General features: G+C 41.7%; 1 protein-coding gene across 1 annotated transcript in view; it reads left to right on the plus strand.

Annotated features, from left to right (window-relative positions):
• Positions 1–27,603, plus strand: part of CUL1 (cullin 1) — a 112,082-nt gene that overhangs the window by 74,943 nt on the left and 9,536 nt on the right. Inside the window, exons 8-16 of the mRNA XM_046669318.1 lie at positions 3,609–3,771; positions 6,778–6,908; positions 21,200–21,307; positions 21,390–21,496; positions 23,724–23,772; positions 24,152–24,283; positions 25,541–25,658; positions 26,868–26,944; positions 27,378–27,509. Of these exons, the coding sequence (XP_046525274.1) occupies positions 3,609–3,771; positions 6,778–6,908; positions 21,200–21,307; positions 21,390–21,496; positions 23,724–23,772; positions 24,152–24,283; positions 25,541–25,658; positions 26,868–26,944; positions 27,378–27,509 (1,017 nt within the window). The remainder of the gene's footprint in view (positions 1–3,608; positions 3,772–6,777; positions 6,909–21,199; positions 21,308–21,389; positions 21,497–23,723; positions 23,773–24,151; positions 24,284–25,540; positions 25,659–26,867; positions 26,945–27,377; positions 27,510–27,603) is intronic.

Below are 27,603 nucleotides of genomic sequence, written 5' to 3' on the forward strand. Positions count from 1 at the left end.
AGTTCTTTATGTATGTTTATGGGTAGAGTTAGCTTTTGTATGCCGACCTGGAACCTAACCAGCTCATTTGCAGTTTCAAACGGCTGCCTCACAAATGGACTTTTGAAACATAATCTGTTTTGAGTCTTAGCATTGACTTTCATTTCATCTTTTAGTTTGGCAGTGTAGTTTTCGTAAACATCTTTTATTGGACTCTATAATGTGTGGTGGTTCTTTGTTTTGAAAGTGGAGCCTTTTGTCAGGGTACGCATTCCCAAGAGTGGGGCGAGCCTCTTCGTGTAACAGACTCCTTATGAATCGCGGTTGTCTCAGTTCTCCACGCTGAGGAATGTGGTGGTACTCTGCTGCGACAAAACCAGCTTTTTAGGCCAGAGCTACATAGTGATTCCCAAAGCGGGGAAATCTGGCTTTAAAATCAGGCCTGGGACCAAGGGCAACTTGAGGAGCAAAGATTTCCAGTGGCCTGGATGTTGTCAGCCCAGCATGAGCCCTGCCTTCATGGGAGCAGACTGCTCGCTGCATCCTGGTTCTCTTAGAGGGGATTCCTTTCTGGGGGTGGGAGGTTTGGCCCGAATGCAGTTTAGTCTTACAAACATGACTTCCATCACATTCTGGAAGTCCATAATGCAGAGAACCTGTAAACGTGAAGTTGGAATTTAACCATGTGAACAATTCTCCTCTTACCCGTTGCCTTGCATCTCAAACTGGACTTTGAGTCTAGTCTTAATCCCCACTCCACCATTTACTGGGAGATTGACCTCCACCTTCTGTCCCTCAGTTTCCTCTCTGTAAAATGGGGATAATAATTTTTGATTATTAGATATGACATATATTTGGTGCTTGGCAGAAACCTAACATGATATGTGTTTGATATTACACACATACATGGTTCAGAACCTTCAGTATATGCTTGAGAATATGCAAAACCATAGGATAAAAGGTGGCACATTTTATTCAATAACTTGAGGAATTATGTTTATATTAAAATATTCTATCAGGAAGTAGAATACAAACTCATGAACAATATTGAGATAAAACATGAGCCTTCAAGAAATATTCTACTTTGAGCAGCCAGTTGGGGCTAGAGGTGCGAATTCCCTGGGGGTCTGTGTCCCCTTTTCTGTGTTGTTAGGAATATTTTAGTGGAAACATTCGAGAATCTCTGGCTTCTCCTTGTACGGATGGCTTCAGTGAGTGAACAACCCTGCCCCACATTCGTGTTTTAGCGCGTCTGGCTGCCTTACGTGATTGGGCCGAGTCCGAGTTACAGAAATGCGCATGATGGTTCTAGGTTTCTAAGTCATTAAAAAAACTTGAAAATACACCTTACTTCATTAGTTTGCTTAGTTTTTTGGTGTGTGTTTTCATTGTGAACTGATCCTAATAGAATTAATAGAATCTTTAATTGCTTAATTTTATTTGGTCATTTTAAATTTGATCTTGGTGCTGTAATACAATTATCTGCCGAGTGATGATCAAGAGCTTATTTGACTTCAGATCTGCAAAGAATGTAAATGGTTGTCCTTCCTCTAAAACCTAATGATGCGAGACCTGGGACCTTAGTTTCTTTACCTGTATATAAAATAAGCTATGACTGAAGCCCTGCTGACCTTTTATTTTATTTTGTTTTTTTGAGGAAGACTGGCCCTGAGCTAACATCCACACCCATCTTCCTCTACTTTATATGTGGGACACCTTCCACAGCCTGGCTTGACAAGTGGTGTGTAGGTCCACACCCGGGATCTGAACTGGCGAACCCCACTGGCCACCGTGGCGGCCCCCCTGCTGACCTTTAATGTTTTGTAATCACTTAGGTACCAGTTTGCTCTTCCCTCCCCTCTCGGTTCCTGTAGGAAGGGTCTGTAGAATGCTACTGCTTTTCATAGGACAAGAGCTGGAAAGCCATTGCTCCCCTAGAGAATGACTCAGCAGTGACACCAAAGCCTTAACCTTCATCTGAGAAGGGGTGAAAGTTTGTTGTAGGAGAAAGCAAAGTTTTTAAGAGAAGGCGAGTTTTTATGGCCCAAGGTGATTATGTTCTTCCAGGAAGCAGGTGCAACTTAGAAAAAGTGGTGCTTTTTCGTTTGCATGTGCTGTATTTCATCAGCTTTAGTTCTTGAGGTGTTGGTCTCTATGAAACATTAAATATGAAGCAGCAGTTTCTTAACTTAGAACTCCCGAGTTAAAGCATATAAAGATCTCATACTGTTTTTTAAAATAACTTTGTAATATGGAAAAAAAAATACACATTAATTGTAGACTTTCTGGAAAGTACAAATAACATAAACCTGTAAGCTTGGGGCTCTGTTTATGTATATAAAACCAAATTAGAATAATGTATAGGTTTCTTTTTAAACTGGTTTTTTTTTTTCCGCTAATTTGTTATATTAACATATTTTATATGTACATATTTTATCGGATAATAGTATTCCATTAACCAAATACGCTATAATTTGAACTCATTACTTATCAGAAGCTTCAGATTTTTATATTTCATTTCTAAATTGTCTATTCCATGTTTTTATTTAGAGATGCTTATTGATTTTTCAGAGATCATTATATATTAAGGATATTCACCTTTTGATACATTCTGCAGATATTTTCCAAGTTTATTTTGTTGTCCACTTTTAACTCTATTTAGAATATACAATAAGGGTCTAACTTCCGTTGTTTAAACAATTGTGCCATTGTTAGTAATTCATGACAGCACAGGTCCTGCCTGGTCATTTTTTAATTTTATGTTTTCTTGGCTCTTGGATGTTTATTCTTCCTGTTGAATTCTTCTAGCATTCTCCAAAGTTATACCAAATTTTAAAATCATTTTGGGGAGTATTGGCATTTTTACAATACAAAATAGAGGTCTTCTCTCTTTGTTCAGATCACTGAACAGTTTGAGGTGATCGGTGAAATTTCTTCCTTGCTTTGATAGTTTAGCGGTTCCTTGGCGATGCTTCACCCCACATGTGTTTCTGGTGATATACTGTAAAATAGACTGACTTTTATTCATTTTACTGCTCTGTTACATTGTATCTTTGTTTTCAAGGGAAATGTAAGAAATTGAGAGGCATAAATAATCTGGTAGATTTCAGAGGTACTTATTCAATGATTGGCAAGAGAAGAACATAATGTTTTTCTTTAAAATTGTTTTTAAAGAAAAGTCTAATTACTAATAACTATTTTCATGTGGTCATTTTAGGGAATATATTTATGTGACTCTTGACTTCAAGTAGCTTTCAGTCAAAAGCAGTGGTTCTTACCTTGGCATCCGTGTAGGAGAGGATCCATAGGTTTCTCAGTGTCACATAGGGATATTACTTCCAAAAGGGGAAATACCACATATCCAAAGGAGGAAAGTTGGTGTAAAGACATTTGAACTGCTAATAATGATAACCTTGCCCAGTCGTTTAAAGAGGAGTTGGAAACGGAAATGTATATTGCAGAAAAAATGGAACACATCAGTGACCACTTAAATATGGTTGGCATTTGCCAACCCTTTTTTTCTTAATAATATTTTATTAGAGCAGGTTTGTGAGTTTAATTTGCCATTATTCACATAGCAATTCTTTAAAAAACAAATGCAAACCATTCACTTGAATTAATTCCTGCAGGCGGAGGCTCGTCTGCTGGAGGAGCAACGAAGAGTTCAGGTCTATCTTCATGAGAGCACACAAGATGAATTAGCAAGGAAGTGTGAACAAGTGCTCATTGAGAAACATCTGGAAATTTTCCACACAGAATTTCAGAATTTATTGGATGCTGACAAAAATGAAGGTGAGCCACTAAGACTCAAAATGTGTAGATAGTTATTACAGTCTGCACTTTTGAAATTGTTTGAAATTCTAGACTCAGAGTTACCACCATTACCAACATCAGTCATTTTTTTAAAAGATTAACGTAAGAGTGTGTGTATGTTCCCTTTTTTAGTTGAAGTATAGTTGACATTCAGCATTGTATTAGTTTCAGTTATACAACATGGTGAGTTGACATTATATACATTGTGAAATGACCACCATGACAAGTCGAGTAACCATCTGTCACTATACAAAGTTAATTACAGTGTTACCGACCATACTCCCTATGCTGTACATTACATCCTCATGAGTTCTTTATTTTATAACTGGAAGTTTGTACCTTCCTTAATCCTCTTTTGGTTTTGCTCATTCCCCTACTCCCCTCCCCTCTGGGGACCACCAGTTTGTTCTTTGTGCCTGCGAGTTTGTTTCTGTTTTGTTTTGTTTGTTCATTTGTTTTGGTTTTTTAGATTCCACATAAGAATGAAATCATGTTATTTGTCCTTCTCTGTCTGACTTATTTCACTTCAAATAATACCCTCTAGGTCCATCCATGTTGTCACAAACAGCAAGATTTCGTTGTTTTTTGTGGCCAGCTCTGTGTGTGTGTGTGTGTGTGTGTGTGTGTGTGTAATACTGTATGTTCTTTCTTCATTCATCTATGGATGGGCACTTAGGTTGCCTCCATGTCTTGGCTACTGTAAATAATGCAAATAATGCTGCACTGAACCTGGGGGGTGCATATATCTTTTCAAGTTAATGTTTTCGTTTTCTTTGGATAAATGCCCAGAAGTAGAATTGCTGGATCATATGTTAGTTGTTTTTAATTTTTTGAAGAACCTCCAGACTGTTTTCCATAGTGGCTGCACCAGTTTATTTTCCCACCAACAGTGTACGAGCCTTCCCTTTTCTCCACATCCTTGCCAGCACTTGTAATTTGTTGTCTTTTTAATAATAGCTGTTCTGGGGCTGGCCTGGTGGCATAGTAGTTAGTTCGCTGACTCTGCTTCAGCAGCCTGAGGTTCATGGCTTCAGATCCCCGGCACAGACCTACAGACCACTCATCAAGCCATGCTCTGGAGGCATCCCACATGCAAAATAGAGGAAGACAGGCACAGATGTTAGCTCAGTGATAATCTTCCTCACCAAAAAAAAAAAAAGCCATTCTGACAGGCGTGAGGTGATATCTCATTGTGGTTTTCATTTGCATTTCCCTGATGATTAATGATGTTGAGCATCTTTTCATGTGTTTGTTGGCTGTCTGTATGTCTTTTTTGGAAAAATGTCTATTCAAGTCCTCTGCCCATTTTTTAATTGGATTGCTTGTTTTTTTGATACTGATTTGTATAAGGTCTTTATATATTTTGGATGCATTAACCCCTTCTCAGATATATGATTTGCAAATATCTTCTCCCATTCAGTAGGTTGCCTTTTTGTTTTGTTGATAGTGTCCTTCGCTGTGCGAAAACTTTTTAGTTTGCTATAGTTCCTTTTATTTATTTTTGCTTTTGTTGCCTCTGCCTAAGGAGACAGATTGAAAAACATACTGCTAAGACTGGTGTCAGGGAGCTGACTGCCTGTGTTTTCTTCTAGGGGTTTTATGGTTTCAAGTCTTACGTTTAAGTCATTAATCCATTTTGAGTTTGTTTTTGTATATGGTTTAAGAAAGTGGTGCGTTTCCATTCTTTTGCATGTAGATGTCCAGTTTTCCCAGCAACATTTATTGAGGAGGCTATCTTTTCTCATTGTATGTTCTTGCCTCCTTTGTTGTAGATTAACTGAACATGTAAGTGTGGGTTTATTTCTCGGCTCTCTGTTCCGTTGATTGTGTGTCTGTTTTTATACTGTTTTAATTACTTGTAGTATGTTTGAAATTAGGAAGTGTGATACCTCCAGCTTTGTTTTTTTTTGTTGTGTGTTCTTTTTGTGAGGAAGATTAACCCTGAGCTGACTGATGCCAATCCTCCTCTTTTTGCTGAGGAAGACTGGCCCTGAGCTAACATCCATGCCCATCTTCTTCCACTTTATATGTGGGATGCCTACCACTGCATGGTGTGCCAAGTGGTGCCATGTCCGCACCCAGGATCCAAACCAGTGAACCCCAGGCCACCAAAGCAGAACGTGTGAACTTAACCGCTGCCTCACCGGGCCAACCCTTTGTTGTTCTTTCTTTCCTTTCTTTCATTAATTCTTTCTTTCATTTTCTTCTCAAGATTGCTTTAGCATGTTGTGTACCTTGTACATTGATTTCAGACCTCCATAGAGTGTTTTTGGTGTGGCTTTGGGGGAAGAGCATCTTTTCAGTTTAATTTGCAAGGTAACTTGTTTCATACACTTAACATTAAATGATTCTACCCCTGATTTTTTTCTTGAGTATTTTTCTTTTGAAAATTCTTTGAGACAAGAAGGCTATTTTGTTGAAGTGTTTCCCTTCCCACCCTCTTGTGTTTCCCTGGGGTGTGTTAGGGACTCAGAAGGTTGGTGTTTGGATTCAGGATTTTTCTTCTGCGGCTTTGTCAATCACCACATGCCATACATATATTAAATGAAGAATTTGGGGCTTTTTGTGACTCAGTTGTATAGTTGGGCTGACTATTCATAAATACTCTTTAAATTTATTCATTTTTTTTTTTGAAATAAATATTTAAGTGCCTGTTATGTGTCAGGCATGAATAATACCTCAATCTTGAGAATTTTAGGAAGCATCAGATGTAGTTTCTGATAAGAATATTTTTTCTCTATTCTGTTAGTGGTTTCTCATAGTTTAGAAAAATAAACGTTTACCGTGGCATAACTTCATAGTTACCTTCAGCTATATACTAAGTGCAGAATATTTGGTTACAATGTAATTAAGTGCTTTTGGTTATTAAGATTGGAGAACATTGTGATTTTATTTCAGGGTATCTTTATCTCACTGTAAGTACAGTCTTAGCAGAATGGACACGCAGTTTGTTTCAGTGCATAAAGGTGGCGCTTCTTCTTGCAGATTTGGGTCGCATGTATAATCTTGTATCTAGGATCCAGGATGGCCTAGGAGAACTGAAGAAGCTTCTGGAGACACACATTCATAATCAGGGTCTTGCAGCCATTGAGAAGTGTGGAGAAGCTGCTTTAAATGTAAGTACTGTCACATTGAAAACCAGTCGGGCCTAAGCGTTTCCAGGCGTGAACTGCAGATGGGTGTCGTACGTCTCACAGATCCAGGTGGCAAGATGCTCACTGGAACGCTCATCGAGAGCCTTGTTTTGGCTTTTTAAAAAGTTCACAAACATCTTTGTTTCGTAAATACCTCCATAAACTCTTCTCTGGCACTTTTTAGGCATTAAGGATGTCGCTCCTTTATTTTCACTTTTATTCTCACCATTACATTCCTTGTGCTGGAAGAGAGAAGACTCTTCCCTAGAAAGAGCAGGGGAAAGCCTCCTAGAAATGTGGCTGTGGCGCCCACAGCCGGTGGCTGCACCTGTCGGGAACCTCGGTCTGAGTCCCCTCTGCCAGTTGAAGGCCGCAGGGCTGTTGGCCCTGGAAAGACCCTGAAACATGTCACCTTTCTCATGTCCCCCACCCGCACCCCAGGAGGTACGCAGAGTATTGCTGCTGGGTTGTCTGTACTTCACGTAACAATTTTACATTGAAAGACGTATCATGTGTTTCTGAGAGACAGGTAAGTTGTCTCCTTTGTCCCTGTCATGAACTTTAATTTTGATAGTGTTTGGAGAAGTCACGGAGAAGAAAAGTCTCTAAACACAGTTGATTCTTAAATCTGAATCAGAAAGCTTTTTGTCTCTCTGATTTTATTGTGTTTTATGTTAATTGTTTTTGACAATAGTATCTTTAGTGTGTTTTTAAAATTTTTTATTTCCCAGTTATCTCTGTAAGATTCCTTTTCCACTTGTAATTATGGAGGTTGCAGCCTCACTCGTTGCCACATCTATGAAATTTTAGAGAGGTGAATGTATGCCCCTTCCTTTAGGTTTATAGAACAATTAATTTCACACTCACAGGATGGAAGGGAACTGGCTTGCTAGTGGGCTCTGTGAAGAAGATCTCCAGGTTTCAGTATAAGCTTGAGTATGAAGTCCCGCATTGGGACATGCAGTGCTGTGACAGTGGAGTGACTGAGTCCAGACCCCGGGACATCCGTCTGGGTTCAGATCCACTGTGTGACCCTGCTGCTGACTTGCTTTTCCTGACTGTCAGTTTAAAAAAAATGGAATAATGATAGTGGCGCCTCGTAGGGTTTTCGTGACTAGATAATGCTCGTGAAGTGCTGTTAAGTCTGGGTACATAGGTGCTCGTCACTGACCACTGCAGTCTGTACGAGTGTGTGCAGTTTTGTTTAATTTTTAAAACTCGTTTAAAAATTGTCCTTACAATTTGATGACTTTTCTTATTTCCAAACTAAATGTTCCTTTTTAAAGGGCCTGATAGACACACACACATGCACATGTCGTTCAAAAGGGGCCAACTTGATGAAGATAGCTTTTCCGTAGTGTCAGGTGTTTTCACAGTTGTTAATTCAAAACTCACTTTAGCCACATGGGCAGCAGAGCCGAGTAAATAACTCCACTTTCCTTGAAATGAGTTAAGCGTTGAGTCTGTTATTTCGTCGGACATGGATTAGAGTAGTAGATAAATGAAGTAGGTTTTGATTTTTTGTGTAAACTGTTATATACTGTATATGAGATTGGCCTTAAGGGTCTTGTGTTCTAGGTGAATATAGTTAGATTAAATATTATACGGGCCAGCCCCGTGGTGCAGTGGTTAAGTTCACACGCTCCACTTCGGCAGCCTGTGGTTCCCAGTTTCGGATCCCGGGCACAGACCTACACACACCTATCGAGCCATGCTGTGGTGGTGTCCCACGTGAAATAGAGGAAGATTGGCACAGCTGTTAGCCCGGTGATGATCTTCCTCACACCAATAAATAAATAAATACTGTATCAATTGCATTCTCCTTTTCATAGGAATGATGAGGTCTTACTTCTAACGTCCGTCATTTCCAACTCAGAGTAATATGCTGAGTGGAGAAAGAATTGCACTGTAGTTCTCAGTTACCACTGTTTGCTCTTTCTTTTGGATACAGTCAGCTGCCTGACTGACTTGTCAGCGAGTCTCAAGTGTGACATTTCCCTTTTCACAGCCAGTTAAAAGCCAAAGTCCACCTTCTAAGTGATATCGTTTCTGTTTGTGGGAACTTCAGCTGTCAGCAAGAGACAGCACAAATAAACTCTATTTACCAGCAGTTATATTTTACTGGAAATTAAGCTGCTAAACAATCCTTTTATTACTTAAATGAGAGCCACTAATTAATATGAAATTAAAAATCAAAACAAGGTTTTCCTCCATGAAGAATATTATGTCTAGCTTAGTAAACTTGTATCTGCCTTAATTTTCAGAAGTCAGACATTTCTTTTTTTAATACATTGTTTATAATGATTTTTTCCATAAAAACGTTTTTTTTCTTTGAGGAAGATTAGCCCTGAGCTAACATCTGGCTCCAATCCTCCTCTTTTTTTGCTGAGGAAGACTGGCCCTGAGCTAACATCCAAGCCCATCTTCCTCTACTTTATATGTGGGACACCTGCCACAGCATGGCTTGACAAGTGGTGCCTAGGTCCACACCCGGGATCTGAACCGGCGAACCCTGAGCTGCCAAAGCAGAATGTGCAAACTTAACCGCTGCGCCACTGGGCTGGCCCCTCCGTAAAAACTTTTTATGTTGAACTCATGAAGCTGTGTTTTTTTAAACTGTTTTTCTTGCGAGGAAAAATGTTTCTTTAGGAAAGCAAATACTTTTTCTATTTCCTGCAAAAGGAGTTTTTTCCTGAATTTCCATTTTATTCTTTTATTTCTGAAGTTTCAGTTGACTCACAAGTTTTCAGTGCCATGTAACTCATGGGTTTCTTACACACCCTTCCCCCATCTGGTTATACCTGCTACCTGTCTTCACCAATGATGGGAAAGCACACAGAACTTGAAGAAGCTCAAGAAAGAGCATGTGTACCAGCTTCTTAGCCTGGCACACAGTAGGTACTTAAATACTCGTTGTAAGAAAGAATAAATACAGGGGCCAGCCCTGTGACTGAGTGGTTAAGTTTGTGTGCTCCGCTGCGGTGGCCTAGGGTTTCACTGGTTCAGATCTGGGCAAGGACATGGCACCGTCATCGGGCCACGTTGAGGTGGCGTCCTGCATGTCACAACTAGAAGGACCCACAACTAAAAATGTGCAACTATGTGCTAGGGGGATTTGGGGAGAAAAAAAAAGAAAGAATAAATACAGCTGCTAAGACATAAATAATTTTAGGTATTAATTTGTATCACATATGTGGTAAATGTAAAGATAAATTGTAACCTAAACCATAATGGTTTTCTAAAAGTCACTAATGCTGGGAAAAAAGCAGAGAAAAGAGATGGCATGAATTAGTGAAAAAAAATTACAATTATTACACATAATTTTAAGTGGAATTTAATTATTTTGAGAACCCAATTTTTAAAGTTGAGAAATTTTCTCCTAATTGAGTTGAATCCAAGTGTATTAAGATCATTTATAGGCAGCATATTAAATGTCAGAAAGCGCTGCTTAACTGATTTTGTAAGGACTAAAAATTTCTTAAGTTATCTAGTCCTATGATTCTATTCTATACCATCAATTTGGTCAGAAAACCAGTTTTATTGCTAATTACTCTGGCCTAGCCTGAAGTTATGACATGTTTCAAATTAGTAATATGATTCCAATAGCATTTTTTTGTGTTAGAAACTTCAAAATCTACTTAAGAATTTTCTTAAGGCATTTTTTCCATAGTTAAAACAGACTTAAAAATTAAGGCTGTCCCTGAACAACTGGAACGAGGAGTCTCCTCACAGTGTCCCCCTCTCTTCACCCAACTAAGAGCTGGCCACACTCCTCCATGGAGCGTGGCTGGCAGGCGCCCTCCTCGCGTGTGCTGCTGTCAGACGTGCTGTTGTTGCCCCTGCCCCGACATGCAGTGAGCGCTCCAGGAAGGCGCGTCGGGATCAGGGCTCCTCTCAGATCCTGGAGGCTTCAGGCTGACTGGCGTTGGGTGCAGGTCAGTGTGGGTCCAGCCTCCACACCGCTGTGCGAGATTCCAGTGTGTTTGGAAGGGATCTCTCCAGCCTTTAGAGATCCTCGTGATTGTGGACATTCCTGCTAAACTGGTGTGCCGCAGCGTTGCACTGGGGCACCAGAAGGATTCTGGAAACCTTGTACACAAAGAAATACTCAAGGATGGATTTAAAACTGGATTAGAGCTGATGGAAGGATCAGATAAATAGTTTTTAATAGGCAAGTTTGTTTCGTAGCCAAGTGTACCCCATGCATGGCTTCTGGACTAAAAAGAGAGATGGCAGCATGGTAAATTGGCACATTTTACATGGCATTAAAACTCTTGTGAAAGTTAAAAATTTGAAAGATCTTGTGTGCTTACATAAATGGGCCAAAGCACTACGAATGTGTTCAGTCATTGTCAATCTAGTAACTGTTTATAGAAAAATAATCTGTATTAAAATAGAGGAGGAGGATGGGCCCCATGCACTCAGGTCTTAGGGAGGAGCATCTTGAAAGCAGAGCCCGTACCTTCAGGTGTTCCTTTAAAAACACTGAAGCCCACGGTGTACGGGGTTCTCAGTTTTTTTAACCTACCAAAGCAACTAGCTGCATGATGCTGGCTGGTGTTACAACTCAAAGGGCCAAGAAATGTTGCATATGACGTTGAAACCATCTTTTTCATTCAGTCAAGCATCTCTGGCATTCCTGCCTTGGTCTTGATGTCAAGAATTCCGAATTGAAATGCCTCACTTTTGTCTTCTCATCACATCTCTCTGACCTCATCTGCCTAGTTTAGTGACTGTATTGCAGGTCCATTTTAAAACTCACACCTTCCCTCCTCCATTCCTTAGCACAGAGGTGGCCGCTATGTCGTCTGTGCCATCCTGCCCTCATCCTTTGCCCATGGCAACGTTAGTAATCTAATATGGTGTGATCTCCTACTGAGTCTGGACACTGCCCAAGTCCTCTCAGACCAGCACGCAGCCCCCCTGTGAGCCCTGCATCAGCAGCAGGTGTCTCCACTCTGTCCCGTCTGATGAGCCAGTAGAGCATGGACATGCCACCTTCCTTGGCTGTCCGAGCCTTTTCCTCCCAGTCCCAGTACTACCATCTTAAGCTGCGCCCCATCACTTCATTTCCCCAGCGATCTTCTGTCTCCCCCATTCCTGTTCATACCTCATAATGCTTAGTAGTTTAATCTTTCAAAAGTGTGGGGCCGGCCCCGTGGCCGAGTGGTTAAGTTCGTGTGCTCTGCTTCGGCAACCCAGGGTTTCGCTGGTTCAGATACTGGGTGCAGACATGGCACCACTCATCAAGCCATGCTGAGGCGGCGTCCCACGTGCCACAACTAGAGGGACCCACAACTAAAAATACACAACTATGTGCTGGGGGAGATTTGGGGAGGAAAAAAAAAAAGAAGATTGGCAATAGTTGTTAGCTCAGGTGCCAATCTTTAAAAAAAAAAAAAAAATACTATTTAATGCCTTAACTTTACTCCACATTCTTTATTCTCTGTTTTAAAGAAAGCAAAATAAAATCTCTTTCCTACAATAGTAAATCTGCAATATTATATTAAAATCCTTTTCCACTTTGCCCCATTTTCATGAGCCTCGTGTTCTAGTGAAACTGTTCTGTCCTCATTTGCCCCAAACACATCCTTGTTTGCACTCATGGCCATCCCTGCCTGGGACGCAGCCTCGCTGCTTTCTGCTGCTCTGCCCTGTTCTTCAGCCCAGCTCAAATCCTCCCTTCTGAAGGGAGCTCTCCCCTAAGTGTTCCCGCCCTCAGTGATTGAACCCCCAGCCTAAACCCTATGACATTTATAAAAATCTCTCATATGCCACTTTATGTTTGTGTTTAACTTCTGTGTTTCCTGTCACTCGGCCATCGATGGTAAGTCCCTTCAGAGTAAAGGTGACGCCTCATTATAGTTTTATACTCTTAACAGTTTTAGTGCTAGCATCTTATGCAGCTACAAGTATTCATTGACGATGATAGTTATGACGATGAAGAGGAGAAGCCCTTGACTCGGTGGCCGCCGTCTCCTTTCCAGTGTGTCTTCCGTTCCTCTCGTCCTCATTGTCCCCTCAGCTAAACTGGGATGCTCAGTGCTCCTCACATGTGCCTTGCTCTGCCTTCCTAGTTCCCTCTGCTCAGACGTGTTCCTTTTTTCTATGTGTTAAACACCTATTTATCTTTCAAAACCCAGTTCAAATGCCATTTCTTCCAAGAAGCCTTTCTAATCACCCCTTTGAAATAAATGTCTTCTGCAAGGATGGCTTTATCCATGTTTGTGTCTTCAAAGCTTGGCCAATGCCCTGTACAGAATAGGGCCCAGTATACTTATGTTTTATTTATACCCTCCATTGTTCCCAGCAGGATTCAGAGCTGCTTACACAATGTGTAAAAGACAACAGGAGGGGCCGGCCCCGTGGCCGAGTGGTTAAGTTCGTGCTCTCTGATTCGGCAGTCCAGGGTTTCGCCGGTTTGGATCCTGGGCGCGGACTTGGCACTGCTCATTAGGCCACGTTGAGGTGGCATCCCACACACCGCAACTAGAAGGACCCACAACTAAAATATATCACTATGTACTTGGGGGATTTGGGGAGAAAAAGCAGAAAAAAAAAAAAGATGGGCAACAGTTGTTAGGTGCCAATCTTTAAAAAGAAAAAAAGACAACAGGATAAATGAAATAAATTAGAGAGTCGCAAAATAAGGATAGGAGACATAAGCAAAGCCAAGTGTAAGGTGGTGTTCAAAGTGCGCACGGTGGAGTCTAGTGCTCTTGTTAGAGCTGAGTCACAAATTTGCCTCCAGTTCTTCCCAGTCAGCACTGAGAGCTTGCCAGTAAAGGCAGTCAGTGCTGTGAAGTACCATCAGCTCCTAGATCCATCGTGACCGCAAAGAATAAGCCTGTAACTCAGGAGAGCGACTTTATTGGCATTCAGAACTGGGACTGCTTTCCCCAGTGGCCCATTCTAAAGAGAGCACGAGTGATGTGGACAGTCAGCAAGGCTACACTTACAAGTAAATACAATGTCAAGTCATCGGATGGCTTTATCGTTCCCCTTGACACCAGTTTATAGCAAAATACCAAAATAAAGTTTAGGAAAAGCGTCAATGCAGACTTGTAAGTACTTGCTAATGAATGCTTGATGTAGTTGGTTCCATGTTGAATTTCTAACACGTGATTCCCCAACAACCTGGCTGCTATCGTGCTGCCCTACAAAGAGGGCCTCATAAATGAACATAAATCAGGTCATAGGAGAATGTTCCATTACTCTCTGTCTTCAGGGCAGACGTGGCAACAGATAAGCACAGAGTCCTTTTTGAAACCATATCTGGATTTAGTAACCTTAGGCTAACCGGAGCTGAAATGTAACCCGACAAGAGCGGGCTTGTAAGCACTTGGATGTCCAGCAGGGCTGTCAGTCTGGTGGTGGGGTGTTGGGCTGCAGAGACGGCCTGGGGAACAAAGTTGTGAGAGTGCGTTTGCGGCTTTGAGAGGAACTTTGTACTCAAACGGGAGGAGGCGTTTTCAGGGGCTGCTGGCTCAGGATTGGAAATGATAGTGCTTATGAAAGGGCACTCTGAAAATGCATAATTTTATAGGCAAAATAAAATCAAGTCGCTCTGACAAGCATATTATTTAGTATAAGACTAAGGGGTGAATCTAGGACCTTGTCAGAATTATGAAAAAGTTCTGTCGTTTGGATTGAGAAGTTGAGTTAGCAATAATTATAAGAACTTAATTTTATATGAATTTATAGCTGAATAAACAGAGTAACACATTGCTAGGTGCTTCTGGCAGATTTAGGTTTCGTTTATGTGCATCCAAGATTCCCTTTCTCTTCTGGAGTAAAATGCTTAGACAACTTAGTCCTGACTCCACCATTCTGTGGATGATGGTGAGAGAAGAAAATTAATTAGCTAGGGAACCTTACATGTGGAGTCTCACCTGGCTTTGTCTGGTCGAAAGAGAAAGAATACACCTCCATAAAATCTTAAATAATAGGAAGAGGATAGGATAAGAAAATCCTAGACTATCATGGCTATAGGCTATCCCTTAAAACTGGGGGGTGGATCATGGAGATTGATTTTACTATTCTTATTTTGAATGTTTTCGAAAATTTTTTGTAATAAAACATCTTTTTAAAAAACAAAAGGAAAAAAATGCCTGTTTTGATGCAGTCGATGTGGCAAAGAAAGAGGAGGGATCACAGAGCTGTTTTAGGAGAAAGGGGAGCAGTTTTGTACAGTAAGTCTAACCAACAAATTTGATTATGCAGAAAACTGGCATATACACTGTAAATTGGTTCAGAAAGCATATACGTAAAAATTCGTGAATTTATTTTCTGTCTTGCCATGGGATGAAGAGAATACACATTTTCTCTAGAAGAAGAAGTACTCAGTTGTCCATTTTTTGTCTAGGATGACCAGGCTATGAAAAGATTCCTGTTTCATTTTTGTATCCCGAATGTCGCCTTCTTTCTTTCATCTGTGAGGAGGACTACAGCCCTTTCACCCCAGACCCATCGTGGAAACCTCTCTCTACCCGAATCTGACTTTATACTCACGTCAGACTAAACTTGAGTGCAATGTTTGCCATGAGTTTCTAAGTCCTGAAGTGCCCCCCGCTTGCTCAAGGCCAGTTAGAGACCACCCCGAGCTCTTCTGCGGCCGCCCAGCCCTCACTGAGATGAGCAGCCCCAGCCAGGCCTATCTGCCCTCTGCACTGCTCCTGTTTCTGAACCAATGTAATGGTTATTTTCTGAAACACCATTCTTCCCCTTAGAGAAGTCACAGTTCTTCCTGGCAAGTCTAACTTAGTTTCACTTTCAAAATTTAATATTTTCACCTCTGATCACTCTGCACCTCAGCAGTGACAGTGGATGCAAGGGGCTGACACAGGGACTCCAGCCCCACCTTGGACGGAAGGGAAGTGTAGTGTGAGCCAGAACAAGGGGAAAGCTGGGGAGTAATGAGGGCCAGGGTCAAAGGTGAAAGCCCACAGTTGCTTACCGGCGACCAGGACTTTGTAGAAGTTTATGGAATCCAAAAATGGTGAGATTAAAGATTTGTTAATTGTGATCTGTGACTCAGAATCATGATCGCAGATAAATAGAAATGATTGAAGCAAAAAGTGGCAGGTGGACAGAAGGCATAGTGATGGGGATAGAGAGCACTAGTTAAATTGCTGAGGTTTTTGTCATGGTATTTTAAACTTTAAACCACTCTCAGAAAAACTGGCATTTTCTTTTTATCATAAGAGGTTAGATGAGGGAGTAGAAAAAGCCCATTAAGAAAATGCAAGACCATTTTACCAGAAGACTTTTGAGGCCTCCCATTTGTCCCCTAGTTTTTTGGTTCTCTCTCTCTCTTTTTTTTTCCCCATTAGTTAGTATCAAAATTAATTTTACTCCCTGAGCGCGCACACAGACTGGTGATGGAGGGAGTCCATGAGAAACACGCTCAGTGGGGGGAAGCCCGTCGAGGGTTTGCGTGTCCACAGGTAGCTGTCAAGGAGGGTAAGCTGTGTGCTGACAAATTGTTACCTGTTTTTCTCTGTAGTTAGTGGTTTGTCATTGTTCTTTTTCTGGAACTTTTTGCTTCTCTGTGTTTTGTGTGGTTATAGTAGTGACTCCAAAGACCGAGTGCTGATGTTTGTGGGGAAGAAGAATTATACTGCCCCCAAATAATTGCATGGTGTGTGTTTGTTAATTAGTGAGACTTCCTATCTTTCCCTTTCCTTCTCAAAGAAAAACGATCTCAAGGTGACGACATCAACGGCATCGAGCAAGGCCCTGTGTGCCGTGTGATGGTGACTAGGCCCCAGCTCCTAGAACTGCTAGAGCTCCTGTAACGGATCTGCTTTCTGTGGTCCCGGCTGGACAAGAGATGTGGGTGCTGAATGTGCCTCAGAGGTGGCTCTAGGTGAGAGGAGGTTCCGAGGACTGGTCAGATGTCGCTGGCTTGGAGAGCACCAGCTTGTGTTCATGAAATGGTAAAGGTGCTCCCTTGAGCCTGTCGCACTCCAATAGACCTCTTTTGACAATGTTATGATACCACTTCTGGTCACAAATGATCCTGAGAAATCATGTCTCGTATATACTAGCTCTCCGGGAGTTAATGCCCTCAGACCTCTTCATCTGCCACATGTGCTTTACTGTTTTAAGATAGGATGACAAAGTAGAAGTTACGTGAGGCTCCTAAAGGGTATTTTCTCTTTGTGGAATTGGTCATTAGAATTTTCCTTTTAGTGGAAGTGTATGGAATAAAAGGTAATAATTCAGTTGTGATTATCATTACCTTTCTGGTTTAGCCGTTTAAGAAGTATTTGGTGAATGCCGCTACCCTAGGCATGCGGAAGTGCAGTGGTTGTAAGCAAGGTAGACAGACAGGGCCCAGCAGGCTGCTTGGAGCCTACGTCCAGAAGAAAGGCTGGCTCGCAGTGTGACTAGCATTCCAGGCGTCTAGGGGCTTTGTAGGCAGGGCAGCCTAACTGTCCTGAAGTTCAGGGAGCTTCCCTGGGAAGGTATTGGAGACTGATAAAGAGTGGAGCTAGCTGGGCACAGGAGGATCCTAGACAGAGCCAAGACCCTCAGGGGGTGTGAACACGACTCATTCTAAGAAGCAGGAAGTCTGATGTGACTTGAGAAGAGGGGAAGTGGCACAAAGTCAAACTGAAAGGGCAGGACTGGGCCGGCCAGACTGTGGGAGACCTTGGAAGCCATAGTAATGGTGTTGCCTTAGTCCTGAGGGCAGGAGGAAGCCAGAAAGGTTATAATGAGCATGAAACTGACAAGATCAGGTTTCCATTTTTTAAAAAATCGCTACCTTGTGGAAAATAGATTAAAAGGAAGAGTTGTGAGTATTCCCATTGTTTGTTAGAGTGATTCAGATGGAAAATGACATGGGCTTGGTTATGGTGAGGACGGAGAGAAGAAATTAGAGAGAGTGTTAGACTCTGTAATGGACAGGTTTTGTATTTGATCATTGTTGAAGCTAGATGATGAGTACGTGGGGTGGATTTTACTATTCTTTGTGATTTTGAATATATTTGACTTTTTTTCTGCAATAAAACATGCAAAGAAAAGGAGAAAGAGAGTAATCCAGAAGAGAAGCAGGGTCCTGGAGGAGAAGAGGTCAGCTCTGACGCAGAGTTTGGGGATCTCATGGGACATCCAGGGGCAGGTCATGTGAGCTCAGGGAGAAGTCTGGTCTGGTCTAGTCTAGAGACAAATGTGACAGGCCTTGGCACAAGAACGACGACTGAAGTCATGTAGGAGTTAGATGAGATCTCTTAGGGGACCAGCCCTGAGAGGTTTCCTGTTTCTTACATGCAAAGAGCTCTCCTGTACTATTGAGTAAAAACGGATGGTCATGAATCAAACCACTTACCACTCTGTTCATTTTTTTAAACATCAAAGATTCACAGATCTTCATTTTCTTAAAAAACATGCATTTACTCCAACTGATCTTTTCTGTCTCCTTACGTCTGTTGCTTTTATAACCTGCAGTCTGGTGCCCTCTGAAATACCTCCTAAAGATCATCATTTACCTTCTGATTGCTAAGTCACTCACCTTTTGAACGTCTGTTCTCTATTTGGCACTGCTGACTACTCCTTCCTTACACTTCTCTCCTCAGTTTTATTCCAGTGTATTCCTGTCTCCATCTGCACTTGCCAGGTTCCTAAGTGGTTTCTCTCTGGATGCTAAATTCAGATTTCGGAGACTCAGTGCTTTAGCACATTCTTCTCTTAGTGGGTATCATTCAGACCCTCACTTCTCACCCGCCGGACTCCTGGCTGGGTCTTCTCCTGTAGAAAGAATCTTGGATTTGGAGTGTGAAGACTTCTGTTGCCCTTAGAGAACATTTGGCTTTCCATATGCAATTCCTTCCTGGCATCTCCTGGGACATTTATATGTTTCCAAATCCCAAATCTGAGACAAATTGGTCAAGAAATCAAGAAAACAGGGAAAAGCATTATAATTCTCCTGCAAGCGTCATAGTCACCATAGAGACATTCTTGGTTAAAAGGAATCCATTGATGCAGTCCGAAGCAAGGGCAGGGGTGCTGACGCTGAGAGTCCAAGGTTAGTCGTCGTCTCTGGAACCAGGATCAGAGCATCCAGTAGAAAAAGTGCAATCTAATCAGTCCCCTTTGTAGGTGATGCCAAGTTATAATGTGTGTGTGGGCCTCTCTGCTGCTCAGAGTGAGTCATTCCTGCAAATAAAACAAGTACTAATATGTTTATATACATAATATACTTTACATAAATCCTGTGAGTGTTGTTCCAAGAAGTAGCACGTTTTGGAAGCAAAGTAAATCCTTAAATTAGCAGTTGTGACATGCTATTCTTTGTAATGCTGTTAACCTTGGATGTTACTTTATTCGAACACTACCCGATAATGTTTACCGGCATTTTCCAGTGTTTGGATTCTCTCTGTAGGCTAAAGTTCTTTGTAAATACTTCAGCAGAAGAAATGCAAAGAGAAAAATATGTTGTGAAATAATTTGACATGACATCAGAAAGTGATCTGAAATCTCAGTTGGCAAAAGCAATATTGATTTCAATGGCAAAACCAAAACTAAACCAAGTAGACAATGGTTTCGTTGTTAAAAAAAGAAAGGAGTTTATATGAAGTAAGATATATGCCAACTGGAAGATGCTTCTAGATACACTCTTAAGATTGAGCCCAAATCAGTGCAAAATGGAAGGCATTTTTCTACATCTGGAATAGTTGTGAAACAGCAAAATTATCTGTTGGGGCAGTTAATGCTGTGTGTGTTTTAACATTTTAATATAGATAATTTTTAAATATTAAATATATGTGGTATTAGCTTTCAGTATTTCAATATTTGGCATTTATTTAGTTAGGTTTCCTTTTAATGTTTTCTGTTATCAAATGTCTGTATCAGGTAGAGGCCACTTTGGATGTTATTAAAATTAGCATCTTGTCACAATATATTTGTTCTTAATGATAAACCTTGCATTTTTATTATATATATGTATATTTTTTTTTACAGAAAACCTCTGAAACTCTTCATGTAACTATCGTAGAAAAATGATTCATTCTTAATGGCTACTCATTATTATTTAAAAACAAGTAAACTGTTATCAAAATGCAGAATAATTAGAATTGGGGGAATTCTGGTTTCTCATTCCTGAATCCTGGGGATTAATATCTGTCAGGAATTTGGAAACACTAGCAAACCATTTCAGCTCCCTGCACCCAGGCCTCCCGTTTGTGAAGTGGCACCCTCCCACTGGGGCTGCGTCTGTCACAGAGCCAGTGCGCTGGGTCGGGCTCAGCGGGTCAGCCTGCCTTGCGTGTGTCTTCCTGACCTGTCACCCAAGGCTTTTCCCTTTTCAAAGCCGTGGAAGAGATGCTGAACTCAGGAGTCAGGCTGCCTGGGTTCAAGCCTGACTCTGCCACCTTTACTTTGGCCCTTGGCCAGGTGCTTCCCTCTGACTTAGTTTCTTCATCTGTAAAATGGGAATCCAAATGGCACTGACCTCACGGTGATTGTGACAGTCTGGTGTGGGGCTTAGTGCCGTCTGGCGTGCAGTGAGTCCTCGGCATCAGGACTCTCCTTTGATTGTTACTCAGGTCCGTCTCCTTTGTCCCCCATCTTTGCTGTCTTCCTCCTGCATCGCTCCGGAAGCCTCTCCTCTGGCTGATGTTTACATCGCATTCGGTTACGTTGTTCCTTTGTCTGAGGCTCCCTCTTGGCTGCCCCAGTGCTCTGTTGTGTCCCAGGCCCTGGCTGTTTCTGTCTTAACTCCCTTTATTTCCCACACAAGTCTTCTGATTTGCTAAGATGGGCTGGTGAGACCCTCACAGCCCCGTCTGACCACCCCTGCCCCTTGCCTGTGCGCCCTTGGACCCAAACCCTCCATTTTTCTGGCATTACCTGCCCAGTTAAGTTCTAGGTAACTGGCTGATTACTCATCTTACTGGCTGACTGGTTTTCCCAGGCAAAACAAAGTCCAGAATTTGAATCTTTAACCATAACAAAAATTGGTTAACAAAGCTGTCACTTTGAAAATTACGTTTTCTATGATCCCTTTGAATTTTCAAATAATTTGAAAAATCATTCTTTTTCATACAACCTCAAAATCAGTATTTAATTTTGAGTACAGAGAATGTATTTTATTGTATTTATAAGCAAAATGTCCTGTGTTTTGATGGTGAAACCAAAACTTTCTTGATCTCCTTCGTTAACTTCTTTGAAGAAGTATCTCCATCTTTTGGAATATGTTATAGTAACACATTATTATATAACTTAATCCCCAGTAACCAGCTTCTGTTTCTGTTTTTCCCCTATTTAAGGACCCCAAAATGTATGTACAGACAGTGTTGGATGTTCATAAAAAGTACAATGCCCTGGTGATGTCAGCGTTCAACAACGATGCTGGCTTCGTGGCTGCGCTTGACAAGGTGGGTGTGTTGGCACTGTGGCTTTCCTGTGGGGTCGACAGATAGCACCTTGTCTTCTGACTGTGTTCTGTGTGGTCCCCAGGCTTGTGGTCGCTTCATAAACAACAATGCAGTTACCAAAATGGCTCAGTCGTCCAGTAAATCGCCCGAGTTGCTGGCCCGATACTGTGACTCCCTGCTCAAGAAGAGGTATTAGTGACTTCCTGTTTCTCCTTAAGAAACCTTTTTAAAACCTCAGCTCTTACATAAGAAATTAAAATTTACATTGCGTGTTACATACATGAAATTGTAATTTTTGTGCCTTTTGAGAAAATACTTTAAATCTACCGTCTTTTTCTCACGTTAAGAATGTCTTTGGGAATCGCAGGCAGCGTGACTCTTAGTTAGCTGACAGAGCTCCTTGCGGGGGTCACACTGGGTGTTATGGGGGCACAGATTACAGCAGAGAGTAACCTTTTCTCTTCTGCACTCTAGTTGTTGTCCACTGGGCTAGCTTAACTTTCCAGTTGAAAATGTGCTGCAGTAGCTCCCACTGGCTGTTTCTGAAAGCGGAAGACTCCGCACACGACAGCATTTCCTTATTCCGTGTGCTTTTAACATTGATCTCTATTGATGAGTTTGTTTTATTGCCGTCTCATATTCCTTACATGTTTAAACATTTCTCAACTGAGATTTTTCCTAGTCAACACATATGTGTCTTAAGAGCTAAAGGCAGCATTGTCTGATCTGGTTCTCTCCTCTAGATCGTGTTTTTGAAGTTGGAGTTTTTAGTTTGTGTGTTTGTTGTGGTTTTCCTCGGCTTCTCTCGCTTGACCAGCTTCTCTCAGTTCAGAGATGCTCAGGGCTTACTATGCTGCTCCAGACGTCAATCAGCAAACGTTGTTACAGTGGTTTCCACACCCCCAAGGTTGCACTGGTTTGATACTAGTAAATTATATTTTACACAGTTCTCGAAGGCTCACATAACCTCATTATGAAAAAGACTGAGAAGACCTACACATACCAAGAAAAAGACTACAGACAAATGTCACCTGGAATAGAGTTGTGGACATCTTAAGTAGAATATTACCAAACTGAATTTATTAGTGAATAGAGAATAATTCTCCAGAACAGAGTTTCCCTCTCTAGGAATATAAGGATGGCTTGTGATCTGCTATATTAACAGAGAACTGTGTGAACAACGATGTGGTCTTCTTGATGGGCATGGGAAAACATTTGATAAGGTCAATAGCTGTCTCTTTTGACTTTGCTAGAAAGCCATTTGCCCAAGGCCAGTGAGTTGAGTATTTGGGTTTTTTCTGTTTATTGCAATGCTGGTCTGATGTGTAATTTAGCAGTTCTGATCAGGTCCTCTAATGTATTCATTTCAGGAATGAAAATGGACTTTAAATTGAAATACCTCTTCTGACCTCTTTTCATTTTTTCACGCTTTGTGTTATGAAAATTTTCAGTATTTTAAATACAGAGGTATTCTAGTAGGGCTTCAGTTTTTTTGGCCGAGCACAGTGTCTGTTTTATCCACTGGCTTTTTTAAATGGCCCCCGTCAAGTCTGCTGGTATATCCTCCTCAGGTTAAGCTGCTGAGGCAGACGGAAGGGAGGCAGTCCTAACGCGGTGTGCGGTGAGCACGTGTCAGGGCCTCAGTCGAGCAGGCACCCGGCTAGACTGCGTCAGGGCAGAGGATCGGCCCTGGCCTGTTGGTGAGCAGAATAGGATTGGATTTTCTGAGCCGTCTATTCTTAAGTAGAAGTACCTCTTCAGAGCTTGTTTGGAGGCTGCATCATTTTACCTGAATTTATAGGGGTCTTACTTATGAGGAACTGTGGTAGTAAACCTTAAAATATTCATTTACCCTGAAATCGCCTTTCAGTTAATATTTGTTCACACAGTAGAGTGAATGAGTCAGTTGTTAAGGGACAGACATCCGTTTTGTAGACATAGCTGCACTGGAAGGCAGCACTTGGTCGTAGTTTCAACTTATTTATTATCCTCATTATTCGGCCATTAAAAGGAAACTGTTTGCCTTTTTATTTTTTCAAAGTTAAAGTAAAGCATATTGTGGGAAGCAATTAGAAAAGTGAAGCTCATTTACTTATATTTAAATGGATTATCTTAAAGGAAAAGTGCATTCAGAATGTTTTGGGGACGTTTTTATAAGTATCTTGTGTTGCGTTTCATCTTGCATAGTCTAAGTGATTATTTCATAATCTATTCCTCCGTGGCAGTTATGGTCTGAGATCGCCAGACTGTTGTAGGTAAGCAGTCACCTGCCCCCCTTCCCACATACTAATTGGAAGAGAACGGATCATTTGAACATTCCAAACTACATTCTGGTGCGATAGTTGAGCTAAATGGTGCTTGTTGGTTAAATGTTTACTGATTTGTTTTAAAACTATTTCTTTTTTTAAAATTTCAGTTCCAAGAACCCAGAAGAGGCAGAACTGGAAGATACACTCAATCAAGTGGTAAGACGCTTAATAATCATCAGTTTTCAGTAGCCTTTCATCTGGCAAGTTGTTTTAAGGTTATTTATGTAAGGCGTCTGAAAAGTGAAAAGTGGTAGGATCATTTATTTTATTTTGAATCTGTGATTTTACTCCCTAAATTGAGTCACTGATTTTAGCATTTGTACGTTCCTCACTAGTACTGAGTCTAGACCAACTTGATGTCCTCTAAGGGGCTGATGAAAATGTTTACCTCAGAGACTGTGCGGCGACGTTTTTTGCCGTTACAAACATTGGCATACGGGGCCGGTGACACACAGCATGTATGTTGGTTTCTGGTTTGTGTTTGGTGACAGTTGGCTTATAAGTGTGTTAAGCGTGCTCTTGGTGCCTTTGCTAGATGGTTGTCTTCAAGTACATAGAGGACAAAGACGTGTTTCAGAAGTTCTACGCCAAGATGCTGGCCAAAAGACTCGTCCATCAGAACAGTGCCAGTGACGATGCTGAAGCAAGCATGATCTCTAAATTAAAGGTAAATTTAATCTTTTCCTGGAAAATTCCAATTTTTAAGTCATGGTTAGGGTTCTTAGCCTCTCCAGGTTATCACTTGGGCAAAGCCGTTTGTCAGTAGATAACAAGGAGTTTGTACGGTGTGAGCTCTGCTGCTCCGCCGCTGAAAACCCGCCGAAGCTATTATAAGTCCAGGTCTCCCCTCATTGGGCCGCAGTTGCTTTCCCGACCCCTCCCCACCACTCTGTGGGGCCTCTCTTCCCTTGGGCCTGGCTTGCTGTGCTCACCGTCAAGCATCCTCTCCTGGTTCCCACACATTTGGCCTCGGTTCTGTCTTCACGCATCAGCACTGCTCAGAGTGGCTCTGCCTGTGCTCACATCGTGTGGGCCTAGAGCTGGTCAGCGTGCTGTTTTGGTGTGGGCTTGGTTCACTGTCACTAGCCCTGTATCTGCAGGAGGGCGGGAAGCATCAGTGGTACTTTGCTATTGAGTAGTTCTTTCGTTATTCAGCCACCTCTGCACTTTGCCTGCATTTGTTTCGGCGCTTGCTGGCCTTTCGAGTGCTATTATATGTCTTAGAGCATATTTCACTTTGCCCTAAAGTTATAGTTATGTGGGTGTCTTATTCTGCTCAGGCTGCGCTAACAAACCACCGCAGACTGGGGGCCTTAAACAGCAGAACTTGATCTCACGCTTCTGGAGGCTGGGCAGTCCAAGATCAAGGTGCTAGCCAATTCAGTTTCTGGTGGTGGCTCTCTTCTCTGCTTACCAATGGCCACCTTTTTGCTGCCTCCCATGTTGGAGAAAGAGAGCGAACTCTCTGGTCTCTCCTACCGGAGCACTAATGCCGTCACAAGGGCCCGACCCTCATGACCGCATCTCCCTGAGGCCACACCCCCAAATCACATCACATTGGAGAGCAGAGCTTCAACATGAGAGTTTAGGGAACACAATTCAGTCTGTAAGTAGTGGATAAGAGACATAAAATTCTACCATGGTGTCAGAAATCCCTGTTCTTAGATGTTTGAATGATAGTTACTGTGTGTGTAAAGACTTAACTGCTTAGTTTATAGCTGTGTCATTTTTGATAATTTTAATAATTTTGATAATTTTAATCATTGCATATGTACCATGAGATACAATTTAATGTTACTAGCTTTAATAGTAGTTTCATACAATTAATTAAGCATGTGTCACGTTTTGTGATTTCTATAGATTTTCTTGTATACATTTATATTTCTATAGAAATTAATATGATAGTTATCTGGGTTTATTTCAGCAAGCTTGTGGTTTTGAGTACACGTCTAAACTTCAGCGGATGTTTCAAGACATTGGTGTAAGCAAAGATCTGAATGAGCAGTTCAAAAAGCACCTGACAAATTCAGAACCGCTGGACTGTGAGTATCCACGTTTACAGCTGCTTTTACAGGAACGTTCTCAGATAAGTCAGCACTCTTTACAGCAAGTGCGAGAAATGACAGAATATTAAGGGTAGTAAATGCATTATCAGGAATTCAAGGGCAGACAAACAGAAGTTCCTCCCAAATGCCCGGCACTCGTCATGACCCCCATGTGACAGTAGGAGGTGACAGCCACGGAAGCACGTCAGCCTTCCCCAGGGAACTCGGAGCTGAGCGGGTGGCGTGCTTCCAGGTCCTGAGTCCTGACCTCTTCCACTTGCTGAGGTGGCCACCCCACCCTGGGCATCTGCCAGCTTGGGGCTCCACGCACAGTGTAATTTCTAATTAATGTTTTTAATCTTAGTTTGGAGCCACTGTAGCAGTTTTTTTTAATGATAAGAAACTAACTTGGCCGTATAGATAACAGAGTCAAACTGAAGACCTCGTGGCTTCAGATTGGTGTTGGGGTTGGGAGAGAGGCTGGGTGCCAGGCCTCCTCCCAGGCCGCAGCTGGGCTCCTGTTACGAGGTCCTGCTGTAGCAGTAGGATGGCACATTCTGCTGATGCCATCATATGGTGATGCAGTCTTTTTAAATGAAAGATGGCACTTTTATCTTTCGCACACTGAAAGAACTGTTCCGTTGTTAAACTTGACAGTTGTGCCTGTGGACTTACTGTCCGCTCTCTGATGACGAAGTTGTTAGAATGTGTAGATTAGATGTATGCCATGTGTGTATATCGCGTGTGTGTCTGCTCACAGTGATGGGTGCCACACAGAGCATGATGAAGTCGTTTACTTTGGGGATATTCATCTTCTTGAGTTTGGGGCTCTAATGCTGTCTCTGCCTGGTGAGCTCAGGGTGCCTTGTGTGGACTGAAGGTACTCAGGGCAGAAAACTAAAGCAAAGGAAGCAAGACAGGCATATGATGTCATAATTCTGACTTAGAAGTGGAATGAAAGAAAAACTCACTCTTTGGAAGAAAAGAATTTTTGGCTCTTCTACCCCTTAGTAATTTTAATTGCACAAAATAATTTAATTGAAGTTAAACATGCTCAAGCCTTAGTTTTATATTGAAGCAGGATTTTTCATTTAATATGTTTTCTTTTAATAAAAAGCAATCCACATTTATCTGCACTGGTGGCATTTTTCAGTTTATAAGACTGATTAAATGTATTCCTGGATTCTCATTCCTCTGCTCCCCCAGTGGATTTTAGTATTCAAGTCCTGAGCTCCGGGTCGTGGCCCTTCCAGCAGTCCTGCACGTTCGCCTTGCCATCGGAGGTAAGGATGGTTTGTCTTCTGCTCCGTGAGTGTGGAGGGCACAGCAGCCTTCCCCACCAATCCGGACGGTGTCTGCAGAGGGCCTTCCCGCTGGTCCGCCGTGTGACATGGCACAGGGACAGGATAGGACATCTGAAGGCTGGCTCTGTATGTCGCAACTCATGTCCACTCACATGTTTATTTACGTTAGAAGGCAGAGCCTCATTGGTTCTGTGATGAGCATTGTAAGGAGACCTGCTTACCCTTTTTGATTGTACCTTCGAGTGCTTAAATTAACATGCTTTGCAAGAGAGTCAAACACCTAAAAGTAGAAGCATTTTACTTTTATTAAGCATTTTGTACTGTAATTTTGGAGCAGTGTATTTTATTTAGAAATGCTGGCTGTAGAATATAGTGAGATATATATTTCACATAAAGCTCTCCTTTTATCCAGCTGGAACGTAGTTACCAGCGGTTCACAGCTTTTTATGCTAGCCGTCACAGTGGCAGAAAATTGACATGGTTATATCAACTGTCTAAAGGAGAACTGGTAACAAACTGCTTCAAAAACAGATATACTTTGCAGGTAAGATCACCTTTTTATTTTGGAATTTTTTTTAAATCTAAATGAAGTTAAGACAAATTGTAGAAATCAGAATCCAGTGATTCATGCAACAAAT

This window comes from Equus quagga, chromosome 8 (genome assembly GCF_021613505.1).
Source record: "Equus quagga isolate Etosha38 chromosome 8, UCLA_HA_Equagga_1.0, whole genome shotgun sequence".
Lineage (NCBI taxonomy): Eukaryota > Metazoa > Chordata > Mammalia > Perissodactyla > Equidae > Equus > Equus quagga.